We start from the raw sequence: 8581 nt of genomic DNA on the forward strand, positions 1-8581 counted from the left end.
ATCCCCGATAGATCTACACCAGGAACCAAGGTTTAGATCCTCATTAGATCTACGCCAACCCTTTAGACAGCCACCTATCTTCCTTAGAGATAGACCTGTATCCCAGTGTAGCTCGTCCAAAAATCGAGCACCCTTTCCCACATCTAGGAGAGACCTAGGTCCAAAGTTTCAAGGTGTAAAAACCCATTCCCAGGTTAGTACCCCTTGTTACACAGCCAAGCAAGACTCAGTTGCTAATCAAGAAGATGATAGCACTAGTCTAGACAGTCAAAAACCTCCTTCACCATCAGGAACTGATATGAGAAATCCTTTTCAGCCAGAAATTGAAACTGATTATCAGCTCTTAGTGTTAAGGAAAGAGTTCACCCCTGATATGGATGCTCTAACCAAGGAATTTAATTCTAAAAGAAACAAAGTTAAAAGAGAAGCCTATAGAGCCAATCATACCAGAGAACAAAAAGAAGAAGTTTTGGAGAAGTGGAAAGCATTCATGAAAGAGGTATCCAATAATTATCCTTTCTTTGAATACTTTGAGAAACATTTTAAGTGGCATAAAAAGTCTTGTGTCATTACCAAAACTAATCAAAAGTTACTCCCCAACAAGGATGCTCCAAGCTCTAGCAAACTAGAAATTGTTAGGTCTAGTCATCCACCACAGGAAACACTTGTGAAGAAGGAACCAGTCACCTCTTCATCAGACATTACCTTAGCCAGTAATAATCCTAAGCTAAATGTCTTAGAAGCCTATGAATCCTCTAGTAGTTCTAGCAGAACCTCTTCAGGAAAAGAGAAAGAACAACTAGATGACCAGCTTCAAAGTTCATCCTCAACCATCCCCAAGAAATGGATATCCAAGTGCAGAGGAAAAGAAACCTCTAAGAATTTCCACAGAAAGAGGACAGCCTCCAAGCATTATAGAAAATAGAAGTTCAAGAATGATGATTTCTATAAGAAAGGAAATTCTAAGTCCATAGGAAACCTCAAACCTAAAGCAAAAGGAAAATGCTTTAAATGTGGAAAAAGGGGACATTTTCAGAAAGAATGTCTAGCTAGGGCCAAATCCCCTTCCTCTAGTAGTCCTGATGAACCCATACCATGCATGGATAGTCTTTGCAGGAACAAAACTATCAATGTTCTTTCTAAACAAGAAGAACTCCTCTTAGATCTCACAGAACAGATCAAAGACCCAGTTGAAAAAGCTCAAAGGCTTAGTAAATTCCACAAAACCCTAGTTAAGGAAGCTAGTACATCCAAATCTAGGATTCAGGAACCCCAAGTTGATTTGGAAAAAATCTACAATAGGTTTACCCAATCAAAGAAAGAAATTACTGTCCAAGATCTCTAAAAAGAGATTACAGATACCAAATCAGAAGTGAGAACCCTTAGGCAAGAGTTAACAATCCTTAAGGTAGATCACACCCTTATGGACCAAAGAGTCAAACAGTTAGAAAACACTTCTCATCAAGGCAATGAGGAAGGAACCTCATTACAGAACCCTTCTGATGAAGAAGCAGATGAAATAGTTAACCCTACAGCTGATATGGTACAGGAACCATCCAGTGAGACGTTCTTGCAAACCATCAGTAGAATTAACTTCTAGAAATGGCACTCCAAAGTCAGGATTGTCATTAGCAAAGATTTTGAATTTGAGGTAGTTGCCTTAATAGATTCAGGCGCTGACCTCAACTGCATTCAAGAAGGAATCATTCCCTCTGAATACTTCCAGAAAACCAAAGAAAGGTTAACTTCTACAAGTGGAGGTAAAATGCAGGTTGAATTCAAAATCCCAAAAGCACATGTTTGCCAAGACAATACGTGTTTCAAAACCACATTTGTTCTTGTCAAAAATATGACAGATAGGGTCATCCTAGGAAACCCTTTCATGTGTTTGTTATACCCATTCATCACGAATAGTGAAGGAATCACTACCCATCCGTTTGCCCAACCAGTCAAGTTTAAGTTTCTCAGAAGCCCAGAACCTAGAGAGATTAGCAGTCTCCAAGAAGTTTCTGTCTCCAAGACCTTTAACCTTATTAGTGCCAAAACCCAACACCTTAAGTACCTTAGTAATGAACTATGTTACAAAAGGATTGATGAGCAATTAGCTTGCAAAAGCTACAAAGACGAGATCAGAAAGTTTGAAGAAAAACTTAAGCAGGAAGTTTGCTCTGATCTTCCCATAGCATTTTGGCATAGAAAGAGACATGAAGTAGCCCTCCCATATGTCAAAGATTTCCATGAAAAGAACACCCCCACCAAAGCTCAACCTATCCAAATGAGTCAAAAACTTATGGATACTTGCAAAGTAGAAATAGAGGATCTTCTTAGAAAGGGAATCATCAGGAATTCTAGGTCACCATGGTCTTGTCCAGCCTTTTATGTTCAGAAAAACGCTGAGATTGAGAGAGGTGTCCCTAGACTTGTTATCAATTATAAGCCCTTTAACAAAGTCTTAGAATGGATTAGGTACCCTATTCCCAACAAAAGAGACTTAGTTAACAGGCTTAGCAAAGCAGTGGTCTTTAGTAAGTTTGACATGAAGAATGGTTTTTGGCAGATACAAATCAGAGAGTCTGATAGGTACAAGACAGCCTTTACCACACCCTTTGGCCATTACGAATGGAATGTAATGCCCTTTGTTCTTATGAATGCACCTTCTGAATTCCAAAACATCATGAATGAGATTTTTAATCCATTCTCCAGTCATGCCATTGTGTACAATGATGATGTACTCATTTTCTCAGAATCCCTGACTCAACATTGGAAGCATCTTAGAACATTCTTCCATACCATCAAACTCAATGGTCTTGTTGTTTCAGCCTCCAAAGATTAAACTTTTCCAAACTAGTGTTCGATTCTTAGGTTTTGATATAAGACATGGTGTCATCAAACCCATAGATAGAGCCATTCAGTTTGCAGATAACTTTCCAGATGAAATCCTAGAAAAAACCCAACTTCAGAGATTTCTAGGATCTCTCAATTACATTTCTGATTTCTATCAAAATCTTAGACAGCAATGCAAGCCTCTCTTTGATAGACTTCAGACCAATCCATCTCCTTGGACACCCACTCATACATTGGTTGTCCAACAAATCAAGAAATATGTCAAGACACTTCCTTGTCTAGGAATCCCCTCAGAAAATTCCTTCAAGGTCGTCTAGACAGATGCCTCTAACATAGGTTATGGCGGCATTCTTCTCCAGCGTGTTAGTCCCACCTCCCCAGAACAGATTGTCTGTTTCCATTTCGGAGTTTGGACTTCCACTCAATTAAATTATAGTATTATTAAAAAAGAAATTTTATCTATAGTACTATGCATTTCAAAATTTCAAAGTGATCTTTTGAATCAAAAGTTTTTAATAAGGATTGATTGTAAATCTGCAAAACATGTTTTAGAAAAAGATGTTCAAAATATAGCATCAAAACAGATTTTTGCACAAGGGCAAGCCATCCTTTCAATTTTTGATTTTGACATTGAATTCATAGCTGGAACTCAGAACAGTATCCCTGATTTCCTAACCCATGAATTTTTGCAGAATCCAATCCAAGATGTCTGGGAAGAAACCCGTACAACCCCAACCTCCAAAATTGCCTAAACAGCAAACCACTAGAAGCACTAGTCAGGCACAGAACCCTGGACCTTTAGTACCCTTTTCTTCTAGTCCAGTAAAGACCTTACCTGTGTCTCCATCCATTGTTGCCAACCATTATTTCTACCATTCCAAAACCAAATTACCAAAGGCCCCAAGGACAACACAGTTACAGTTCTGCTTTAGCTACTCCCCTTCCTAGGGCAGCAACCCCATATACAGTTGAAGAACCTTTTGGCCTAATAGTGCCCAGAATGCCTTCTTCTTCTCTTCCTCCTAGAACAGGAAGATCCTCTTACATCAGAAAGCCTTTTGTCCAGCACATCTCTTATATTGAGCCACACTTGGTTCACATTACAGAGCTGCTAGCATTAGCAATAGAAGTTTTGCCTTCAGAATGGCATTTCCTCCCCAAAAGCCTAGAGAAGAATATCAGATTCTACAAAGGCATTCTCACTTAAGAAAGGTTTGCCAAAGTAGAAAATATTATGGATAGGAAAAACCCTACAGAAGTCCTCTACCATAAATTCATAATTCAAAGTTTTGTAAGCTGCAAAGACTGGGGACATCCCTCCTCACTCAGAACTCTTACAGTACTCAAGGGATCAGAACCCCTGTACAATTATTATGATTATATGGATGCCTTCGAAAAGGTTTTGTTTTACTAGAACAAGAATTATGATCACTCATGGTTCATGCAGTTTGACAGGAAATTCTTCGGCCTAATTCCTTCGTGGTTCCTCAAGTGGTGGGAAATGTTTGGGTCAATTCCACAGAACTTACCCGGACCTCTTCAGGACGCATAGGGATATTTCAGTACCAGGTTTCAAGTAGACAGTCATACTTCCCAGTTTCCAGCAATTTTGCACATGACAGTTAAGTACAAAATTCACTATATATTTATAAATATTTTTGACGAGTTAGGCATGTGTTTATAAGGTCCTCTTTTTTGCCAATTATTTTTATTCCTCTCAATTTAAGGTTGATGCATTTATTTAATGAGTTTTTTTTTTTTTTTTTTGAATAAACTCAATAGTTTATAACAAGTAGTGGAGGATTTGAATTTTAGATATCTCAGTTAAAAACATCTAAAAGTAAAAAATGCTATTAACATAACAAAGTTTAATGAAAATTTTATATTTGCACTAAAAACTATGAAAAATATACATTGTGATGATAATACATAGAACACTTATATATTTGGTAAGGAAATCCTACATTCTTGTCTATGAGAAAAGTATGTATGACATAGTCACTTCAAGCAATCAATTTATTTGCGACTCCATTTTGTTTTACTTATTGCCCAACTTTTTTTGTTCATTTGGTTTGGTACAACTCTTTAAAAATTTATTGTATTTTTATACTGTTTCTATTTTAAACAAAATAAATCCTACACTTTCTTTCAATATAATAAATCATGTACTAAACGTACACAAAATTAAACTCATCCTTAAAAATAGATGGGTAAGATCCATGTTAGTTTTTGCTAGATAAGCATCTATATTGATGAGTAGGAAAACATCTAAGTTGGCCCAGTCCATCTCCAAGAATAAAGATAAAGATCCAAGCAAAAATAATGGCAATGGGCTACAAAGCCACATTATCCGCCTCTTTTGCGTCCATTGGATAGGACATGCATATTCAACAATACTACAATATACTAAAGGAAAAATCCAATGTGTTATTTATTTATTTTTGCTGGATTAAAAAATGAGGTTTTTGGTAAGGATTCATGGAACTCACCTCACGTGACCCAACCCATTATTAACATTGTGTATGTTCCTCCAATATAAGAATAAGTCCAAATCTTCTGTCCTACTTTTTCTGCTCCGCTTTATGCTCTACCAATAAAAACTTGCTATATGTTCACCTAACTAATTAAATACTACCATTATAAAGTCACAAGTGGTAGAAAAAAACAAGTTCTAAAACGTTATGTCATTTAGTAATGAGAGATTTTCCTATAGACTAGGATGACATGTTGCTGTGAGAGCCTTTAATTTTTGTGGAAAAAACAACGCGCTGTTTGTCTACATCTGTCTTTAATCTTCGTTTCTTGTACTGCTTTAACAAATTTCCAAAAAGGTTTACTAATGAGTAATGCATTTGAAAGTGAGACTTGCAGGTACGCAAGTGTGGGTTTTGCCGTTTTGGTTGAACCCAAGAATACTTTAAAAGTTTCTAATGGATATGGAAAATATTGGTAAGGTCCTACTGTAAAAATTAAAGGCATGATAGTAGAACACAAATAATCAATAAATATATAAGGTTTAGGGACATACCTCAAAAAATTATGAGTAAGCCCAAATAGATTACCAATAGCAACAAACATGTATGTGCACACTTGGCACACAACCTAAGCAGATACTCCTGTCCATGCTCCTCCTTTCATGACAGCTTTCAATGGGGCAACTACCATAATCTCTAGAAGAATGAGATCTATGGTTTTACTTTCATTTAACGTTAAGAGTGGAGAGAGGGCCTAGCCTTATGTACGGTAAATATTCATCCATTGTTTTTGATGTTTTTGATTGATATTAATATTTTTTGAAGTGTTCCATTTTCTTTTAACTATTTTATATTTTCCTTTTTTTTTTTTTGTACAACTAAATATTTTTTTCAAAATTTTCATTCTTTGAATTGGACCGAAGTTGATCGAATTAGACCAAAGTGGATAGAAATGGATCGAAGTGAACTGAAATGCTACGCTAATGTTGCTCAACATGAGTGTAAAAACAAATATATATATATATATATATATATACACATATATATTACTATTCAAATTTTAGATATTATATCCTTCAAAAAAAAAAACTTTAAAATATTTTGTATAGATATAATCATCACAATACAATTCCTGTTTGTCCTTCATTTTTGTTTTCCTTTCTACACTTCTTGGGCCAGCATTCTGTCTATTCTATTCGTGCCTCAATTCCTTTTAGGAATGAGTTAGGGGATTTGGACCACAACATTCTCTGGTTGGACAAACTTGTACTAAAGAGGTGAATTCAAGTTAGTTCAACTTGTAAAATTTTCTGATGGTTGAATAAGAGATTTAGAATTCAATTCCTGCCTACCCCAAAAACTGATTGGTATCTTAGTCTGATGATAAAGAGTTATCATCATGAGTGGATGTCTTTAATTGAAACTCTCTAAAAAAAAAAAAAAAAACTTGTACCCAAGAGAGGGTAGAAATATAAAACAAGAGTTAGAACGATTCATGGACTAGGTTTGTAGTACCATCAATCCACCTCAATTTAGCTTCTTTTCTTAAAAATGTATGACTTCGTACCTACACGTAGTAGTAAAAAAATAGAAGCAGCAAGAGCATTGATTTCCTCAACCAATTTGCTATATCTTTTACACAAATACTGCACTTCAAGTCCTCACTCTTCAACGGCCCCCCAGTGAGATTAATTTTCGTGCGATATCTAATATACCAGTTTTTAGTTGTGAAAAAACATATTAGCTACCACCAATATTTCTAACATTTTGTTGAATATTTCGATTGCATTGGAGAAGCTTGCTTGTGACATCCAATCCTACCTAATTTTATCATGCACTAGTCATGCTTTCATTGCTTCTTCCAACACCGCCATTGCTCAAAAATATCCTTGATCTCCAATAGATAAATTTCCCCCCCAAAAAAAAAACCAACAAGGTAACTATTACAAAGGCATTGAAACGTAAGCATTGTGACATGCTTGGAAGTGCACTAAACAATTGGTCTTAAAATGGCAAAGTAAACCCTCAAGTCAATCGAAGGATTGCAATTTTGTGCAATTATTTTTATTATGGAATGAATCAATCATTTACTACTTTGATATCATATTAAACAAAATGGCAACATCATCTAATCTAGAATTTTCTTTTCAAAAAATCTATTCTAGAATTTCAAGATCCAAATAAATAATTCTTGTACGATGAAATTTAAAAAAAAAAAATTAAGTGTTTGATGCATTAATTTTTTTTTAAAGCATTTTTAATAATTTTATTATTATTAAGAAGAGCTAGTTTCTAAACCCTAAACCCCCTCAAAAAGAAAAAAGAAGTTAGTTTTGGAACTGTCATTAAGAAATTATAATAGCTATTTCATTTCTATAGTTAAATGTGAAGGACACCTATGGTTCAAAACCAAATTAACCAATGGTTCTATACTATTACATCTTGTATCTTGAAAAATGAGTCCATTATAGGGATTCTTATGGTATGATACTTAAGAGATGGATGAGATAGATTGAAGCAGGGAAGACCTTAGAAAAATGCCAACATACTAGGTAGTCATGCGTCAAAAAATGTCAATGATAAATTCTCACATGAAATGCTAAGAATTCTATAAATTCAACTTTTAATTCTTGTGGATAGGGTTAATTGCTTCCCCCAGATAAAACATAGAGCCAAAAGAAACGAAGGACTAGCATTGAAGAGCTTTAGCATCGAATGTACTAAATAAACAAATACAACATTGCATTGTACATATTCATAATAGGCCCAAAAAGACACGATGGATATATAAATTGGCGTAAGATTTTTGTCTTCCTAAATCCTATCACTATCCTTTTGAAATTATATTTTTATCCTCAAAGACAAGTGAGGGTAAATAACGCCAGCCATTTTAAGTTCACATATGAAAAAAAAATCTAATAAGTGTTTAAAACTCAGGTGCAAACTTTTTCACCAAAGAAGAAATCTACATTATGTGAAAAAGGTTATTATTTATAATCCCATCAGCAATTTTTTTTTTTTTTTTAAAGTCATGGGCCGCACTCAAAGCCCATCAACAGAAGTTTTTGGACTAGGCTTTTGCAAGCCCTTCCTGAATCACGTATGAACGCGGTTTGCATTCGGTGCAGTGGGGCCATTCCGCCATTGCCATTGGTGTTTTGTCTGATTTTGATTATTGATGCAAGTTGGGCAAATATGAATATTTTTTTCGTTTGCATCGTTGTATTCCACTACTATGTGTTATTATACTAATTAAGAGCTCA

At 35.2% G+C, this 8581-nt stretch overlaps 1 protein-coding gene across 1 annotated transcript; it reads left to right on the forward strand.

The window, feature by feature from the left end:
• Nucleotides 1–1423: 1423 nt before the first annotated feature.
• LOC126690047 (uncharacterized) lies at nucleotides 1424–2833 on the forward strand. The gene is made up of 3 exons (XM_050385186.1): nucleotides 1424–1559; nucleotides 1668–1760; nucleotides 1857–2833. The coding sequence occupies exons 1-3, from the start codon at nucleotides 1424–1426 to the stop codon at nucleotides 2831–2833; spliced, it is 1206 nt and encodes a 401-aa protein (XP_050241143.1).
• The last annotated feature ends 5748 nt before the right edge of the window (nucleotides 2834–8581 follow it).

The sequence above is a fragment of the Quercus robur genome, chromosome 6 (assembly GCF_932294415.1).
Source record: "Quercus robur chromosome 6, dhQueRobu3.1, whole genome shotgun sequence".
Lineage (NCBI taxonomy): Eukaryota > Viridiplantae > Streptophyta > Magnoliopsida > Fagales > Fagaceae > Quercus > Quercus robur.